At 33.3% G+C, this 18696-nt stretch overlaps 1 protein-coding gene across 6 annotated transcripts in view; it reads right to left on the bottom strand.

The window, feature by feature from the left end:
• Positions 1–18696, bottom strand: part of MATR3 (matrin 3) — a 28467-nt gene that overhangs the window by 3518 nt on the left and 6253 nt on the right. For 3 of the 6 annotated variants that reach the window (XM_012727891.1, XM_012727888.1, XM_012727889.1), the window contains exons 2-13: positions 13074–14161; positions 8198–8259; positions 7050–7091; positions 6595–6707; positions 6292–6344; positions 5771–5896; positions 4886–5011; positions 4550–4717; positions 3791–3922; positions 3130–3173; positions 2674–3040; positions 23–389 (exon numbers count right to left, since the gene is read on the bottom strand). In XM_012727891.1, coding sequence (XP_012583345.1) covers positions 23–389; positions 2674–3040; positions 3130–3173; positions 3791–3922; positions 4550–4717; positions 4886–5011; positions 5771–5896; positions 6292–6344; positions 6595–6707; positions 7050–7091; positions 8198–8259; positions 13074–13985 — 2512 coding nt within the window. In that variant the 5' untranslated portion in view covers positions 13986–14161. The remainder of the gene's footprint in view (positions 1–22; positions 390–2673; positions 3041–3129; positions 3174–3790; positions 3923–4549; positions 4718–4885; positions 5012–5770; positions 5897–6291; positions 6345–6594; positions 6708–7049; positions 7092–8197; positions 8260–13073; positions 14162–18696) is intronic. The other 3 variants (XM_004686784.2, XM_004686783.2, XM_004686785.2) reach the window with 2 other exon arrangements.

Here is an 18696-nt window from a genome sequence, read left to right as displayed (position 1 = left end):
ACAACAAAGTCTTAAATCTCACCAACAGGAACATTGGGCTGATATGGTCCAATTCTATACTCATCTGGGATTGTATAGTCCTCCTTGTTTTCATCACTTGGGCCATCTGCATTTTCACTTGCATCTTTGTTGGGATCATCAGCATTCTCAGCAGTTTCAGCGCCTGGTTCTGTATTTTCCTCATTTTTAATTCCATTTTCCAACGCTGCATCGTTTTCTTGATCAAGTTCCTCGATCTTGTCCACCTTAATTTCAACCAAACCATCATCATTTTTGTCACCAGATCTAAATGCCATGCCCGATTTACGAAGTTTCTGAAGCTCCGAATCTTCCTCATCACCAACCTCATCTAGAGTGACAAAACCTTCCATACTCCCTGGGAAACGACGCTGTTAAGAAAGACAAATTTACTCTGCAACAATTATCCTGCAGAATCCCTTTCGTTTGTTTTACTTAAAGGGAAAGGGATAGTAGCGTCTTTTTTTTTTTAAGATTGATTTTTTTATGCATATAAGAACTGGGGTACAAAAGTGCAGCAGGTGAAAGGATTCACCAGAGACATAGTGGGGAGCAGAATAGGCAGATGTACTGAAATACACTGCTGAGGGGAGCAGCAGGTGAGACAGGAGAGGTCTGTCATACCATCTGGGTCACCTCCCTGGTTGGGGTTTGAGCTCATGCTGCAGTGGCTGGGGATAGCTTTATAGTGTTGTGCTTTAACCCCATGCGTCACCAGGGAGGGCCAGTAGCATCTTTTTCTTTATTCATTCTCTCAAACCTACTGTCTTTTATCTGCCTCCAAGAGTCACTGATTACAAAAAAAAAAAAAAAATTAGCTTACTTTAAAACTAGTTGAAGCTTTGCCTCACATGAAAAGTAGAAAACATATAAAGACATCCATACTTTATGATTTCTCAGACTACAGTGTTTCCAGGGATTATACCAAGTAACTAATTAAAGTCATTCAATGATATACTATGGAAAATAGTACCTTATGGTAAAATGCCTACTTACAGAACACTCTAAATACTTTAGTGTGGTGATTTAAAAGAAGAAAAAAAAAAATATCAAACATCTAGATTTTGATTCTGGTTGTTACATATCAACAGTACAACTATGAACAACTTTTTCCCCCCGCAGTGAACTTTTTATTTACCTACTTTTGATGGAACTTTTAAAATTTTTTTACATTGTTGTACAATATTTGATTTCTCCCCTCAGGTAAAAATCTCATAAATCTTCCCACCATAACACCTGTGTACCATCAACCAGAATCCCTTGTCTTCCCTTCTGTTTTAACCCCTTCTCAGACCTTCTCCTGCCTCAGATGCCTCAGATGTATAGATGTCTGTTTTGTCTTTTTTTTTTTTAACCTTTTATTTGGTTCCCCCATATTCCTCCTATAAGTGAAACCAACCAGTAATTTTCTTTTTCTTTCTGGCTTATTTCATTGAGCATAATCCCATTCAGACCATGGAAAACTTATTCAACTTGTCCATGCCTCACCTTTTTCATTCAAGATATGGAGATAACATTGCTTTAGGTGCTTGCTTCCAGAACCACCCAGAAAAAAGACTAATATTCCTGTAAAAAAAATATGGACAGCCACATGCTATCTATTCACTGTATCCCAATGCATGCCCAAAGAAAAAGTATTAAGAATTTGTCATTTGATTTGAAATGAGTAGAAGTCCCAGCCATCAAGGCCACATCCAAAGCAAGTATCTTTGATGTGCTTTCCCAAACTACATGTGAAATTATATTATTGTGTGGATTTTGGTTTATATCAAGGTAGTTAGATTTATTCTCAAGATACCTGGAAGAACCAAACTTCCCTATCTTGTTATAAATCTGTGGGTGCTGCCCCACAATATCCAAAGCCCAAGTAAAGGAGCTAAGAAAAACTGACCTTTGGACGGGGGAGGAAGGAAATTATACTTACCAAAAAAAAAAAAAAAAAAAAAAAAAAAAAAAAAAAAAAGCTGTCAAAGTTACCTACTTGAAAAGCTTTAAAAATATTTATAGTATATAATGCTTAATAAATGTCAGTTTGTGTGAAAAACATATGCAACAGTCATCTACTTAAGCCAGAAACATAACCTTAAGTTATGTGACCAAGCTTTCAAAATATGGATGTCAAAGGCATTTTAATGCTTTGATCCTCAAGTCCTTACCCCAGGGATAATTTTCCCCCCATGAATGAATTTAACTTATATGTTACACATTCTAAGAAAAATGCATTAAAAATGTATGAAAATATCTGATTAAGACTACAATTCTCAAATAGAAAAGCTCTTCAAAGCTAACAAGTTTTCAATGAGTGGCAAGGTATCTGAAGTATCTTGGGTCAGTTAACTTAGGGCAGACTCACCCTATCTTATACAAAACCAAAACTGAGCTATCCATAAGACTGCCTAACAATACTTATATGCACATTAACCTACTACAATAAAGAAGTATATGCTTTTAAGAATTTCTATACATTACAAAGTTCCCTTTGTGAAGGGAAATTTTTATTCAACTAAAAAAAAAAAAAGCCCTCTTTATTCATTGCAGAACTTAAATTTCTGTCATGGTTTGTTCTTGACATTTTTCTAATTGACTTTAATTCATTTAAATCTAACCCTGCTAGGACAAATAATTTGAGACATCTATCCAGAGAAGTTCCTTTACCTTTTTAAGCTTTTTCTTGGCAGCTGCAGAAGTTGTTTCCTTTTTCACAGCTTTGTCAGAAGGATCTTTTTTCCCATCAGAAGCCACATCACCTAAATTAGCAAGGTCAGTCTCATCTCCCACTGAACTGCCACTTTCTAGCAGTGCTGCTGCTTCTTCTTCATCTACAAGTAGCTCATCTTCAGATTCAAGAAGCATGTTAGGCTCTTGTTCTGCCTGGTCATCCTTTGTATCTTTTTCACCATCTTCACCTGACTTCTCTTCTTGTTCTTTACCTTCAGTTGTACTTTCCGTCTTCTGGGAACCATCAGTTTTAGATTTCTTATCACTTGGTGATTCTTTGCCATCTGGAGAGTAAGATCTTTTTCTGAAATAGAAAATAAAAACCTCAGTTTTCCCAAGCTGGAAAACAAAAGTTTAATACACTAGTAAGAATACACACATTAATGATATTACCGAGATTTATCTTTTTTCAGTAAGTCAATGCCTCTGTTGGGAATCTGAAACACAAGGTATTTCAAAGTTAAATAAATGTACTAGAAGTATGTATTTGCAGATGTATAATTATCCAATTAATAATGACTCACTACCCTTTACATAATCAACCAAAATAAACATTTTGGTAGAACTCAGTTTTAAATAAAATTTTGTATAAAAGCAATAAAGTTATTTTTCATGGAACACCAGGTTAAAAAACAAACAAACAAACAAAAAAAAAAAAACAACTGCTTCTGTCTTAAGAGAAATTTCCATAATCAAACTCAGTAATTTTAGCATATAAAAATGTTTAAGAATGCTGTGGCTAGGGGTCTCCCTGGTGATGCAAGGGGTTCAGTTTCAACACTATGCAGCTATCCACAGCCACTGCAGTGTAAGTTTGATCCCTGGCCATGGAGCTGATCCACATGCACAGCAGACCTCTCCTGTCTTACCGGCTGCTCCCCTCGACAGTGTATTTCAGTAGATCCACCTGTTCTGCTCCCCACTCTTGTGTTTCTGTGAACCCTCACCCCCCACACCTCTGGCATGTATCCCAGTTCTTATATGCATAAATAAATAAATCTTTAAAATGCCTTGACATACACAAAAATTAGCCTTATAATCAAACACTACATACCCTGAGTACCAATTTTTTATATTTCTCAGACAAGTCAACTTTCACACATCTTCCCTGAAACCAAAGGGCCTTTTTCAAACAGTGGTCAACCATTGCCATAGCATCTTCTCTGGTTTCCATCTCAATAAAGGCCTTAAAAAGAAAACACAGAACTTACTTTTCAGAGAAAAATATACAATATTGTGTTTTCCGTCTACTTGCACGTGAGGAGAAACAAATAGGAAAAATTAATCTTTAACACACAGTGGTAAAAGTGATTCAATACATAAATATAATTTGTCAAGTTTACAAAGGAACAGCAAATAAGAAACCATCATATATAACTCATTCTGAAAAAAGTAGGTATATAAGATAATTCAAACAGTGAAAAAGGAAAAATTTTAAATGTCTGGAAAGATTAAACTCAGAAATACCATAAAAAAAGAGGTTAAAGGAAAAAAAAATGCTTTCTTGTTCTGAAATTTTAAAATGAAAACTATATTTACAACAATTTATTCATTAAAATCACATAGTCTGAAAAGTCTGTAATACCCACTGCAAAGCATTTTCAGACAATATTGGTTTGACTACAAAATGGCACTCTTTTGAAGAATATTATGTATAAAATTAAGCAATTTTAGGATTCAAAATTCTAATTCTGAAATTTATGCATAGAACTATGCAAAAATCCACATGCTGCAAAGTCTATAGCAGAAACTCTGTAAAACGATACAGCACTTTGAGAAACAATGTTTCACAAAACCTCCACATGCATATTACCTGACTTTTCATCCTCATTAGTATATAATTCTTTATTTTTCCATAAGGCTCAGCAAGTTTGAGGACAGCACTGTCAGAATAGCCAGAATGAGGTAAATTGCTGAGATGTATCACACGTCCGAGCTCCTGCTTCTGATCGAACTTTTGGTCTGGCTTCCCTTCAGGTTTCTTTAATAAAAACAGTGTGGGAAGAGGGTATGTCAAATGTTCATAAGTATGCTATAATTACTACTTACTAGTTGAGATTATTAAATGTGTTACCATACCAATAATTTCAAATATTAAAATGATGCATCAAATGTTTCATAATACAAGTATGAAAAAAAAAGAAATCACCTTTATTCTTTTATATTTCTGTGATAAATGAACTCTCACTGGCTTGCCAAATACTAATGCTGGTGTGGTTGTATAATAATCCACTGCAGCCTGAGCATCTTCTGTGGTTGCCATTTCAATAAATGCCTGAAATTGCACAAGAAAATTTGAAAACAATGCTCAATGACTTTCCAGATGTATTTATAATTTATTTGTATAAATAATAGATTATTTACTTAAATAATAATATTTAATTATTATTAAAGAACCTAAAAGCAGACCAACATTACTAATTCACTACTTAAGGTCAGCTCATATTTTATTATCTTCAGGCTACTAGATTATCATTTATTATGCTTAGTGGACTTAAAAATTTTGGCACTCTTGGTAAAAATCTGGAATAAAATTATCCTTTATAGTTCTTTCTTACAGGAGTATAATAATGAGATTTTTACTATTTAGGTATCATAACTTATCAATACTGAAACTATTATTGACATGTTTCAATTATTTTAAAGATTTATCTATTTATGCATACAGAATCGGGGTACAGGCCAGAGGCGCACGGGTGATAAGAGGATTCGCCAGTGACAGAACAGGGAGCAGAATAGGTGATTGATGAAATACAATGCTGAGGGGAGCAGCAGGCAAGACAGGAGAGGTCTGCTGTACCATGTGGGTCACCTCCCTGGTGGGGGATCAAATTCACACTGAAGCCGCTGTGGGTAGCTTCACAGCACTGTGCTCCAACCCATTATGCCACCATGGAGGGCCCGCTTCAATTATTATTGACTTTTTCCCTATTACATTCCACATTGATTTAAGATTACATTGAGTTCTTTTTTTCTAATGCAAAGTCATTAGAAAATACATTATTTTTAAGAAATACATTATTTCAACTCATACCTCATTGATTTTATTTAGAATCAAATGATTTGAAATGACTCCAAATGGTTCCACCAGCTGTAATAACTGATATCTCAAGTTTTTCCCTCGTTGAAAATCCATAATGTGGACAACTCGGCTAGTTTCCTATCCATTAAGTGGGGAAAAATTAAATCAATAAAAAAAAAAAATTAATACATCTCTTTAAAAGCAGTATGGAAAAGATTATGCATTAGAAATTTTATAGTTTATAGTTAGAACCCATAGTATTCTACAAAATTAAAAATCTACACAGGAAATTAAAAGTCATAAGGGTAAATCTCACGGTTTTAGGATACAGATTAAGAACTGATTTTTAAATTGGATATTCTGTATGTAACTGAGTAGCAACGCTAAGACTAAAGATTAGGCTATCTATGGATATATAAGATTAAATTGTAACTTATCAAAGACTAAAGATCAAATTAACAAGGACTTAAGTAAAACATGTAACATCCCCACAAAGAGCAAATACTGTAAAATTAAGAGCTGTTATTACTGACCACTCTGCCTTTCTGCATATGTCTTGGTCCTTGCAGGTTTCCATTTCCAGCACCTTTATGGGGGAAAAGCATTTTTTTTTCACTCTTGTGAAAACAGATACTACCTTCAAAAGGTTATTTTAACTGAAAAACAGGACTTTTAACAAATCCAAGAAAATTACAAATATCATGTAAGTAACCATATCTTTTCATCAGTATTACTTTTGAGTAACATTTTCAATGAGCTTTCTTTTGTCTGAAAATACGAGATTAATTTCTATGGTAAAAGTTCTGAGGGAAAGGTAACATGAATTTTATAATCACCCAGATTTCCTCTTGGTCCAACTGCTGGTCCCCCAAGATGAAATGAGGGAGGTGGAGGTCCCAGAATTCCTGGTGCTGGATTTGTAGATTGCTGCAACATGAATGGATCGCCCCTAGTAATGTGAAGATTTAAAACATAAATCATGATAAAGAAGCTCCTCAGAAATAATTAAGATTAATTGTTAAAATATCCTTGAATGACCATGATTAATTTACTCTTTAAAGGCATTTATGTGTGAAGTAACTACAGGAGAAAATATAAAAAATAGCAGTAAGATAAAAATTTCTACATTAATATGGTTCATAAAAAATTCTTTTACCCAGTGACTTTCACTCATTTTACATTTCAATTAAGAAAATCAGAAAATAATTTTGTTTATGAAAGGTTGAAAGTTTAACCTGAGTTCCTTATATTGATCTCCACTACAAATAATAACTAAAAAATTTTAACTTACATTGTGTGTCCTGTATCATTGTCAGGATTCCACTCTGGGTAGCTTTAAAAAGATCAGAAAATAAACTTTAAAATAAAACTGTCCTTTTCAGAAAGCAGCCTTGATTGGCCTTTAAAATAAGAAACATATTAGTAAAGTTATAAGTCTGAATGTTAGAAATAATTTTAAAATGTCACAGATATTTCCAGAAACTTTCTAAAGAGAAACTTTAGAACCTCCAACTAATCTAAATAAACTTATTCTGTATTACTTGAAATGTAAGTAATATATGTTGATATTTCTATTTGTTTACTGACCAATTTTCCTTCTCTAGTATTACAATTAAGAGCAGAACAGAGTTCTGAAAGAAAAGACAGCACCATTAGAGCTAAGCATATATGAAAACAGCCACTTCAGTGAACAATGGGGATTGTGGCTACTTAGATTTCTTAGAATACCATTTCATTCTAATAGCTTGAACTCGGAAGCAGAGGTATTTCAAATGCAACAGATATGTCCAGAAGGAATGCTTACAAGTTGTTTAACATCTTGTAACTTTTAAAAAAGGTTTATTTATGCATACAACTGGGGTACAGGCCAGAGATGTGTGGGAGGGGGGTGAGAAGAATTACTTGAGACAGGGTGGGAAGTAGAACAGGCAATATCTATTGAAATATATTGCTGACTGGAGCAGCAGTCGGGTCAGGCAAAGTCTGCCTTGCCTGGCCAGGGATTAAAGTTGTGCTGCAGTGGTTGCAAAGGGATTCACAGTACTGTTCCTTAAACCACTGCGACACCAGGGAGGGCCCTAACATCTTGCAACTTCTTTCTTCCACTCCATCCTTATGGTATTTTGGGGGCATCTATTATTACTATATTACTGAAAGTATTATTATGACTCTGTTCTATGTATCAAAGGCAATCTTTAAGTCAAATTAGAATTATTTTGATTTGTAACAGTGGTAATCAAAGTACCATTATCATTGCATATAATGCTCCAGGTGAAATGTCAGATATAAAATGCTGTTTGTACTTAGTACTGTCTGGGTAAGTACCAACTATGAAGTAATAATTGTGGATATTACAAACAAATGATAAACTCCCCAAACCAATCAGTGGCTGCTTCTGATTCACGATAAGGATTCTTTAAAGGTATTTCAAATTCCTACATTTCAAGAAGAAGCTGGCATCGACGACTGTGACTTGCTCCATTGATATGTTGACTCCACTCCTGCAGCAAAGTAAATTGGCAGAATTAAACATAGTTAAAATATTTTCATTTAAACACTTTAGACACTAGGATGTTAATCTATATTCAGCATCATATACTGTAGCTACAAGTGCCCATTCAGGAATTATTTTAAGCATTTCTCTGAATCCTTATAGCTTGATCCTGCCCTCAAATACGCCATGCACATTCTTGGAAAAACTGGCTGGCTAACTTGGTTAACATACCAACAGATCTGATAGGGGAAAGATAGAGTTAATAAAGATCAAAAATCATAACTGAACTTGAAATTAGCTAGACATAGTAATTTCTGCTGTGGACCAAATTCATTCATGTCATATAATCATAACTGCTATTAATAATTTACAGCACTCAAATATCAATACTTATAACTACACTTTTAGATAAGTAAATGCTATAATTGTGAATTAAGTTTAAAATGTAGTATGTAATATTCATCCAGCGTGAGGTGTTGTTTTACAAGTGTACTACAGCATAAAAAAGCAAAAATGATTCAATAGGAATGGTCTTCCTAGAAAATGTTCCCCACATAATCATGAAACTAAATTCCCATATTCCCCAAAAGTGAAGAAAATTTCAGGAATGCCTATTTCTAAATTTTAGGGAGGAAAGCATTAGATTCCATTAATATCTGGTTCCTCTGTGGCTTTTTTAAATTTGAAGGAATTAAATTCCCCCCATTATGCAAATAAAACTTCTTTTAGGAAAATACCCACATATAAATGCTTAACATTTTAGGCAATGTAAGAAAATATATTCTGCTGCCAGACTGCCTAGGTTCTAGTCCCAAAGTTATTTACAATTCATTGTAATTCAATAGTCTCTTAGGTTTTGTGATATGTAAGGTATGTAAATTAAGGTAAACTGCTTATCAGAACATTTCCCAGGCACACAAAGTGCTCAAAAGTAAACTATTATTACAGCTACCTTGTTTTACAACTCCTGCTTTACTATATTGTTTTCACAAATTCCCACAAAAAAGAGGCACACCTTTTTAACATCCATATTATCTAATACAATTTGGAATGTAAAACATGGCCAGACCTAATTTTTTAAAGGGGAAATTTTCAGCTGAGCTAAATAAGGGATCAAATTACAAGCAGTACTTAAAAAAAAATCTTCAAAATGGTATTTTATAAATGGGATTCTTATTTTTTAATTCATTTATATTTCAATAGTTTACATATATTTCTATGCCCTAACAATTAACTAAAATTCCATGAAATAACTAAGATGGAACACATCCAAACTGAATTGTAACCCTCAGAACCTGGGGCATTATCTCTCAAAATTAGATTCTTTTTTAAGATAATGGCTAACAGATAAGGAACTTGAAGCAATCTCTTCAGCTGACTCTACAATCAGATATTTGGAATACAGAAAAGTTGTACTTGCTAAAGCAATAGACCATCAACTTGTTGGAGGCCACTTTTTAAATGGCTGCAAGCAAAAAGTGCCATAGCTAAAGTTCACAGAGAGAGTAAACAAGTACTTTAACTTAGAATTTTCTAAACTAAAAATATTCAGATTCTATTTAAAACAAACTTGAGAAGTAGTCTGTTTGTTGGGAGAGGAACAAAAGCCACCCTATTAGGCATGCTTCTAATTTGTAGTAGATGGAAAAGGGTTATTTAGGCGAAGCAAATTTATTTATATCCAACCCCCCATGCTTTTTAAAGGTTGTAATTTATGGTAAAAGTGTGGTCTTTCAAAGTACAAAGCAGACCAAGATCAAAGAATCAGTTAAGTACCTCCCAAAACGCACCCATTACTAATCTGTACTACCAGTTCTTATTTTTTATATATTTTAGGGTTTAAAAAAAAAAAAAAAAACCTGTGTCCTTGGATTCTATACATTCAGATAATGCTCACATCAGATTAACAAAGAGTAAGGATTCACTTTTTGAATTCAGAAGTTCTAAAGAAAAAATACATTCAAATTGATGTCTTTGAGAAAACTAAGCTGTAAAGAAAGGATAATTTGGAGAGACATTCTGGAATGGCAGAATAAAGAATAACTTAAGGGCTTCTAGAAAAATAGTAAAAAGAAAAATATGAACTCAAGTGACAAGACAGTGAAAGGGCTGTAGTGGGTCATTTGCTTTAAGTGAAAGAATATATGGGAAGTTTGAGGTTGTGTAGGAAAGCAACTTGAAGGTCTAAAATGACCTAGAAAGAAATAAAAGCAACAGTATCACTGAAAGTCACTTAAAATATCAAAAATAATGACAACAAATTAGATGTTTTTTCTCCTAAAAGTCTATGGTAAGAAGAAGTCCTGATCATATAAGCTAATTAATGTCATCATTAAGTGAAATGAACAGATTTTCCAAGTTATGCAGCAATACCAGAGAGCAGGATGAAATGTTTAAAATTTTTTCATTATCTACTTTCACCACAGGAAATTTCTCAAGCCATTGTTCAGTTATAAAATGAGAAAGGATCACTTCTAAGTGACTGTTCCCCACCCCCCCAATAATGCAGATAACCTGAGTATCAGCTATATTAAGGAAGCTTGAATACATTTAGAATCCAGGTAGTTCAACTTCTTAAAATTGGTTCATTCTACAAACACAGTTAAGTCAAAGGGGCTCTAAAATAATTTTTAAGTCTTCCCAATACTGTATCAAGATATCAAAATTTGCTAGTCTAACCATTTTTACAGATTAAAAGTACCTCTTGCATTAGGATAATCAATCTTACTCTTGAATTCAAAGTCTCAGCAAGTATCATTAAATTGTTCCTTTGTTATTCTAGATCACGTTACTTTAATATGGCTGTTCAGAAACTAGAAAGTAGCAAAATTTGATGAGAAAAGAATCACATATAAAATCAAACTTTTTTAACTGAAGTCCTTTCATGGTTTTCTTTTTCTTTCTTAACTAGTTTTCTGAAATATGTATGTAGCATAGATTAAATTATTTGCTCAAAAGTCTGGATAAGAAAATTGTTAACGTTTTTGATTTATGATGACTCCGGTAGCAAAGATTTAAAGTCCCTTAGAATCACTTTCATTTGAGTCAGTTATTATCTTATAATTTGAGAGATCAAATCTGAAAACATTGGTCACCTTGTTATTTTTGCAAATATACAAGAAGTTAACAGAAAAAAGTGAGCCAACAGAAAACAGTGAGCCACCCAAGTTTAATGACATATTTAGTTAATTCAGCTTGGGCCAGACGTAAAACTTGAAGTTTAGGCCTTGAAGTTAAAAGCTGAAAGAAGAAAAAAAATCTAGATTCCATGATAGAACTTAGTATAGGCAACAAAACGAATAAAGATAACACCCAAACCAAACCACCTACTAATTAAAGCTTCCTAACTTTTGGAAGTTTGGGGTTATAGTTCATAAATGTTAATTTATGGACTTAAATTTAGCATTTGATGCTTATTTATTCTGGATATGGGTTAAAGATTAAATTATGGTGTACTTAGGCTATTTATTAATTTAAAATATTATATAAATAGGTACATATTTAGCAAAGGAATATCATTAAAAGTTACTTTTCAAAGTACTCTGTGAACTCGAGCAATCTTTAACCGAGACAAAAATACTAAGCTTAAAATACAGAAAAGGAAATGATTGGTAATACTTTTAAATAGGACATTTTAAAAAATCTGATTTACTTAAAAAATCAATTATCAACACGCACTAAAAATTGTATTTAAAAGGAATAAGTATGAAAAGAAAATGACCCTTCCAGATGGTACTGTAAAGAAAAAAACCTATTAATTGTAACCATCAAGTCAGTTCATGGTAGCAACATGTTTTAAGTTAAGAATACAATACAATACATCAGGAAAAATGGACTATGATATTCCATATATCAAGCTAGTGGAGTGCTATACTGTTGACCTTAAGTCAATAGCACTATGTACTGGGGTGGGGTGAGGGTGGGGGAAAATCAGTGAGAATGAGTTATTTTGAAAATACTGAAAGAGCAAGGACATCATATTTAAAAGGGCATTTTGAAAAAGTTCCCATTTCGCCAGATGTGATAAATTAAAGCAAAGAATTAGATTTTTTCCCCTCAAATGACTATACCAGAAGTCTAAGCCTAAATCAGAAAAAAGAATATGCTTATGAGGAACACAGAGCAGGATACTGCAGTTGATTTTTCCAAGTCTCTAAAGGGATAGATGCAATATGGGATAATAAAAAGTGAGTTTTGAAGTATGTTTAAGAAAGTTGTGGAAAAGGAGAAAAAAAATGATGAAAAATTTCAGTCATAGTATGAGAGTTTGTTAGAGGGAAATTAAAAAAGGAAGAATGAACTAATCTAAAATATGAAACACACTGAAACAAACACCAGGGCTCTACATTAACTCTTTCCCTGTAGCCACAGATAAGGAAAAAAAAAGAGAATTGTTCAAGAATACTTTACTACATACAAATCAGCAATCAAGACAGATGGAAAGCTGAAATCTAGCATCCTGAATGGCAGAGCACATTGACTGCAAAAAAATACTTAAAACAATTCAACAAAGCAGACAAAAACCTGCTTAAATATATAATTAAGAAGAACATATTGATGCCAAAAACCAACAAGATAATCCCAGTGGATGACAACTTTGTGGCCAGAAGTAATCTAGGCAGATTGTATTAATGTAAAGCCCTGGTTTAAAATGCCCAAAAACAATTACCTTCCAAATAAATAAGTGTTCTCAAAAGTATAAAAATTCTTGATCAACTCAGTGTCAACAGACTATAGAATTAGAGTAAAAGATATAGGTAAATACAGAATAGGCACTACAATGTAAAAGAAATTAGAAGTATATCTGTTGCATTAACTCACCTTATTAGAATGAACTGGCAAATCACATATAGAGCACAGATGGGGGTAACCCTTCGGTAAGAGTCCATGGAAGTCTTCAATATTGCTACTTGGAGGAGCGCCCCTCTTTTTCTCAAAGAGAGATCTCTCTTGTAAGGGGCCAGGACCACGTCCCATTCTCTCATACTCACTGTCAAATTTATGATAGTTATGCGAAGTCTCACCAAAAAAAGAATCATCCCTACACCTTTCTCCATCTCTTAATCTGTCATCTTCATAATCCATTCTGTCATAATAACCAGATTCTTGAGAACGACTTCCATGGTCATAATCAAGCACTGGGTTGAGACTAGGACCACGATCATCAAAACTATCTCTTCTAAAGTGCCTTTTTTCTTCCCAATCATCCCTAGGTACTCTGTATGGTGGCTCCCGTGTAGCAGATCTGCCATCTCTACCATAACTCAATGTAGGGCCTTCTTCAGTTCTCCTCCTTTTAAGCTGTAGAAGGATTTGGGGCAAATTCTCAGGAGTAATCTTGTCCTCTGGATAACGACTCAGTTCATCTAAGTCTCTAGCAGACAGACCAAAGCTGGCCAAAATGTTACTGGCCTGGTCTGCATCTCCACGGTGTTGAGAAGACAAAGGGAGTGGACCTCTACTTCCAATGTTAAATATAGACTGCAAATTATGGGAAGAAGTACTAGCAGAAGACAGCGCACTATGAGCTCCTTGTTGATTCAATGAAGAACTCATTCCAAGATTCATTAAACTAGCAAGGCGTGCAGTACCCTGGTTCATCCTTCCAAGAGATGCTGGCATACTTAAAGACTGGGTAGCAGCAGCAAGAAGGCCTATTCCTGCTGCAGACAGGTCACGCCCATGACCCTGTGAGTCCCTACCGAGAGATGACTGCTGGAATGACTTGGACATTGTAGAACTAGCTTGTCTAGTTTATAGATTAAAAAAAAATTTTTTTTTAAAAGATGGCCAAAAAGAAAGCTCAAACTAGAAAACTAGTTAACTTTGCTTCAAAAAATGGTAACGCCAAGAAAAAGGATCAATAAGGACTGTAGAATCTTCTTCAAGCTGAGAACCAGCAGACAACTCTGTAGAAAAATAAGCAATTTTAGTCATAAATCCCTTTAAGTAGATGCCGTTTTTTTTTAGAAAAAAAAAAACTTACGCATCATTGTTGATTTAAAAAAAAAACATTTAAGATCTCAAACTTACAAGGAATTTATTACATAGCAAACAGATTCCAGATGTATGCAGAGCCTGCATATATTTAAAAAGCAGTCTTTCATGTTAAATTTTAACTATTAAAGGGAATTTATTACTGAATTTAAAAACATTTCAATTGATGGATTAGATGTTTGAGTAAATCAAAATTTCAGTAAAAATATAGATGGGTCTCTTTCTTTTAGAAGAATAAAAATACACCCTATAGTATGATGCTTAAGTTCTAGAAGACTAAAAATAAACAAAAACCAAGTTCAGCAAGTCAAAGATGAATCAGTTGTATTCTGCTTTAGAAAATGAGACCTAATTACCACTATCAGAAAGAACCAAGTAAAACCACAAGTAAATGAAGGTTAAGTGTCAAGTACCTAGTATAAGATCTAAGACCAAACACAATAGTTGAGACCTTTATGCAGCAAAATCAATTTGAGGTAAAGATAGATGTGAAGAAAAATAAGTGACTTCCTGCAGCTTAAGGATTTCTGCACAAATTTAAGTCATATAACTAACTGCCTTCTTACTTTCCACCCAAATCAGGCAGTGCTTGTTTCATTTCTAGTCTTGTAAGGGAAGGAAAACTAAATACGGTCACTACAGAACCAGGAGAATCCCAAGAAAATACCCAGGTACCAGAAGGGGATTTAAAGATGTGAACTCTCCCAAGTTACCATCCATCAATGCTCTCACTCACTCTGGGCTACCACATGAATAGAGTTCAAAACAGGTTTTTCAAAAAAAGAAAACAAGGCCCTTGCTTACATAGATTTCCATAATTTTTTTCTGAAGAACAGTCCAATCACCCGGAAAAATTATATTCTGAATACAATCCCCCAAGATGTGTTTCTGGATGAACTCATTCTCTGAATTAAATCATTTTACTTCAGATATTATTTTGTTATGTAAGAATTTGCATGATCCTCATAAACTACTAAATGATGTACATAACAAACGTGCTTGATGAAACAATTTTATAATCACACCTATATACAGAGATTAACTCAATTGTTTGCTACAGAATTGTTAGGCAGTATTGTTCAGTTAAGTTTTGTACATTTGATTACCCATACTCCTAGCACTGGTAGTTCAATATATTAGACTTTATTATAGTTCAAACCAGGTAATATCCAAATTATGGAAGCAATTCCATCAACGATAAATTAAAGCAAGGAAACACTGGATGAATACAGTGGTAGAAGAATTACTTTCTTTAAAGCTACAAGCAAGACTTAGCTATTACAGAGAGATGTAACAAAGTTAAAAAGACACAAAAAATGTTCTTAGAGGTGACTTGAATTACAGAGGATGTTTTTTGCACACCAAGAAAGATGAATTTGAGAACAGACACCAAAGAAACTAGTTCTAGATGAGATCCACTACGTATACTTAGGCTTTAAGAACAGTAATAAAGACAAGAGTTCAGTGGACTTTTTTGGATGAAGGTTTCTTTAATGTCTTATAAATGTCATACAGAATGGCAGCTGAAATACAGTATCAACAATGGCAGAACCCTCTAAAATTCCAGGTGTACTTCATTAAAACAACAACAACAAAACACACACACAAAAAAAAACCTTTAGAGGGTTTTTCAAAGTGTCAGGTTTTTAACTGCAGCTTTGCCCTTCAAGATACAGCCAAAGCTTTGTGTATGTTAAGGCCAGACTTTTAAAAGAATCTTTTTCTCCCTCTCAGGGAAATTAGTTAATTTGATCATGAGTTAAATTTCTTAAATGATAACATTTTAAGGGAATAATAATTCTTGGATTACAGCCATCTCCATTACTTTTCTTTGGAGTGTATATGATAATGATGGATCTGCAAAAAGGAAAGGTTAAGAGCAATAAAGGTAAAAGATAACCTTAAGACAAAACAGAAAAAGAATGTCAGAAAATGGTAAGACAATGTAAACCTCATGACAATTTATAATTTCATAATTGTCTCAGTACTTCTGAGTTTCCACTTAAAATCAGTTCCACACAAGGACATTACAGAACACAACTTAAACCAGTTTTTATTGAAACAGAACTTAAAAAAATATTTTTTTTATTAGGACAAAGAAAAACCAGACTTGACAACCCTGTTGAAGAAGCATTTATGGAAACAATTTCCTTAGTATCTCCCTTTGCTCAATGGTAAACACAAAACAAGCCACTTTAAAGGATTCATTTATGCGAGACTGAAGTCAAATAATCATTTAATTGATTACAATGAAAAAAGCAGTTTCTTTAACAGTATGTTTTTCCATAATTATGAAATTGCATTTTCATAGTAAATTATACTAGATGTTAATAGTTGGAAAACAGTTCCTTTGAAATAACTAATTTAGAGGCAATGTCAAAATTCATTTTGCCTATCAAATGCAGTACCTTGAAATAATACCCTCCACCTTAAGTAAGGAAACATTATAAAAAAGGGAAATTATAATTACAACTCACATGCCATTTACAACTTGACATTCAAATCCTTAATGAGCAGGTGTAAAACTGGTTTTTACAGACAGCTTTAAATAATTAATCTAGAACTTAAACTTAGCTCACAACACAATTGGCAAATGCTACTAGTTAGCTTCATGTTTAACAGTTGAACAATTATTTCCTGTATATAACATCAACTTTCAGTTACTAATACTCAACCCCTGCATTGCACGGATAGCCACCTGATACTCTTTTAGTGGGTTTATGTTCACCAATTCAGAAATACTAAACTATTTCAGAAAACTATTAAAAATTTAACACAATCAAAAAGTTCACAGAGGTGGCAGATCAATGGCTGTTCTGTATCTCGACTGCCTTAGTTAAAATAAAGATTATTCCCTCCACTCCTTTATTCATTTATTTAGGAGGACCACTAAATTAAGCATAAGTAAACATCAGTTCTTTAAATGATGCTGTGTGCATGGAGGGAACTTTAGTTTTTAAGTTCAGTTTAAAAGATGCCGTTTTAAAGGTATCTCCTACCACAAGCATATCTTTAGCTATGTTCTGAATTTGTGTAATAATCACTTTTAAAACAATCAGCTTTAAAATGGTAACTACAAAAGCCTATAAAAATATTCACATTTTAATCCTTTAATCTCAAAAACTTAAGTCTACAACTATAACTTTTACTCAATTTCCCCTCCCAAATTAAATAAGCATGAAACTGGAAATTTCCAGATATTCCCAAATTTTCTATAAAGGTCAAGCAACCATGTGACTTAAATTACAAATTGAAAATATGCCAAATATGTGTATAGTAGTAGCCAACAATGTCAAAACATAAAGATGTCCTAACCATGTCACTGGTATGTGGCAGAGAGTGTTCTTTAGTAATTTCAAGAAAGCATCTTTGGGAAAGGCAGCAACTTATTTTTTGCCACCAATAATGCAAATGCATTCATTTTTGTGGTGAGAACTTCCAAACCAAGCACCTGACTCATTAGAGGTAGGTGATTTACTCATTTAAACTTCTCACTTAAGTTTATGTTTATAAACAATGCATCAAGAGTCCCCATTTTAAAGTGTTAGCAAACTTTCATTTTAATATTACATCTTAATGTTATTTTGAAACTTATTTAAGGATTTGTTTTTAATGATCCGAGGTACTATTCAATCTTTTATATGGCATTTGATCCACTTTTAAAACCTTAATCTGTTTTTTTAATGGCATATCTTTAAATGACAGAGAAACTTAAAAAAATAAAAAACCTCTAATTAATTTAAATAGTAAACCCCTTAGGAAACAAAGTCCCAGCTCTATTAACTTCAGCTTAAGTAAGTCAGTATATAATCTCACCACACAACAGAAAGCTGAAAAATAAAAAAAAATTTTTAATGTGCTTTGAGATTATTCCCTTTTTCATATACACAGACTTCTGACCCGCATTTTGATACTTAGGCTAATGATAACAGTGTTGCAGAATCCTCTAAAGGCTTAAACAGAAAATCAGAAGGGATTCATTCCCATTCAAACTTTGAATGTTTTCTTCTTCCTAGATTTAATTTTTTTCCCAGTGACTTTTTGACATTAACAAAATTCAAATTAAAGCAATACAGAAACTCATTAAATAAACTCAAAAAAGTCACTTCATTTACCTGACAAATCTGACTCTGGAATTCATCTATGACACATACTTTTGATTATTCCCATCTTAAAAGCAGAATCAGTGATTTTCTAGAAATCATTCTGCACCCTTATGATTTCTCTCTACTCATTTTATGTTCTCCTTTCATGGCTTCATAATATTTGAACACCTATTAACTCTTTAGTTTGTTATATACTAATGTTCTGGGAGCACAAATGCCTTCAATTAAAATTCCTTCTGATTCTACTACAGAACAGCTGTGTGACCATGAGCAAATTAACTGGTTGTTTTTCATATAGGAATAGGAATAAAAAGTAACTTTCACCTCCCTGGTGGTGCAGC

Source organism: Condylura cristata, unplaced genomic scaffold, assembly GCF_000260355.1.
Source record: "Condylura cristata isolate star-nosed mole 26May11 unplaced genomic scaffold, ConCri1.0 scaffold00021, whole genome shotgun sequence".
NCBI lineage: Eukaryota > Metazoa > Chordata > Mammalia > Eulipotyphla > Talpidae > Condylura > Condylura cristata.
The sequence above is the reverse complement of the archived record's forward strand: the minus strand, read 5'-3'. Positions and strand labels throughout refer to the sequence as shown.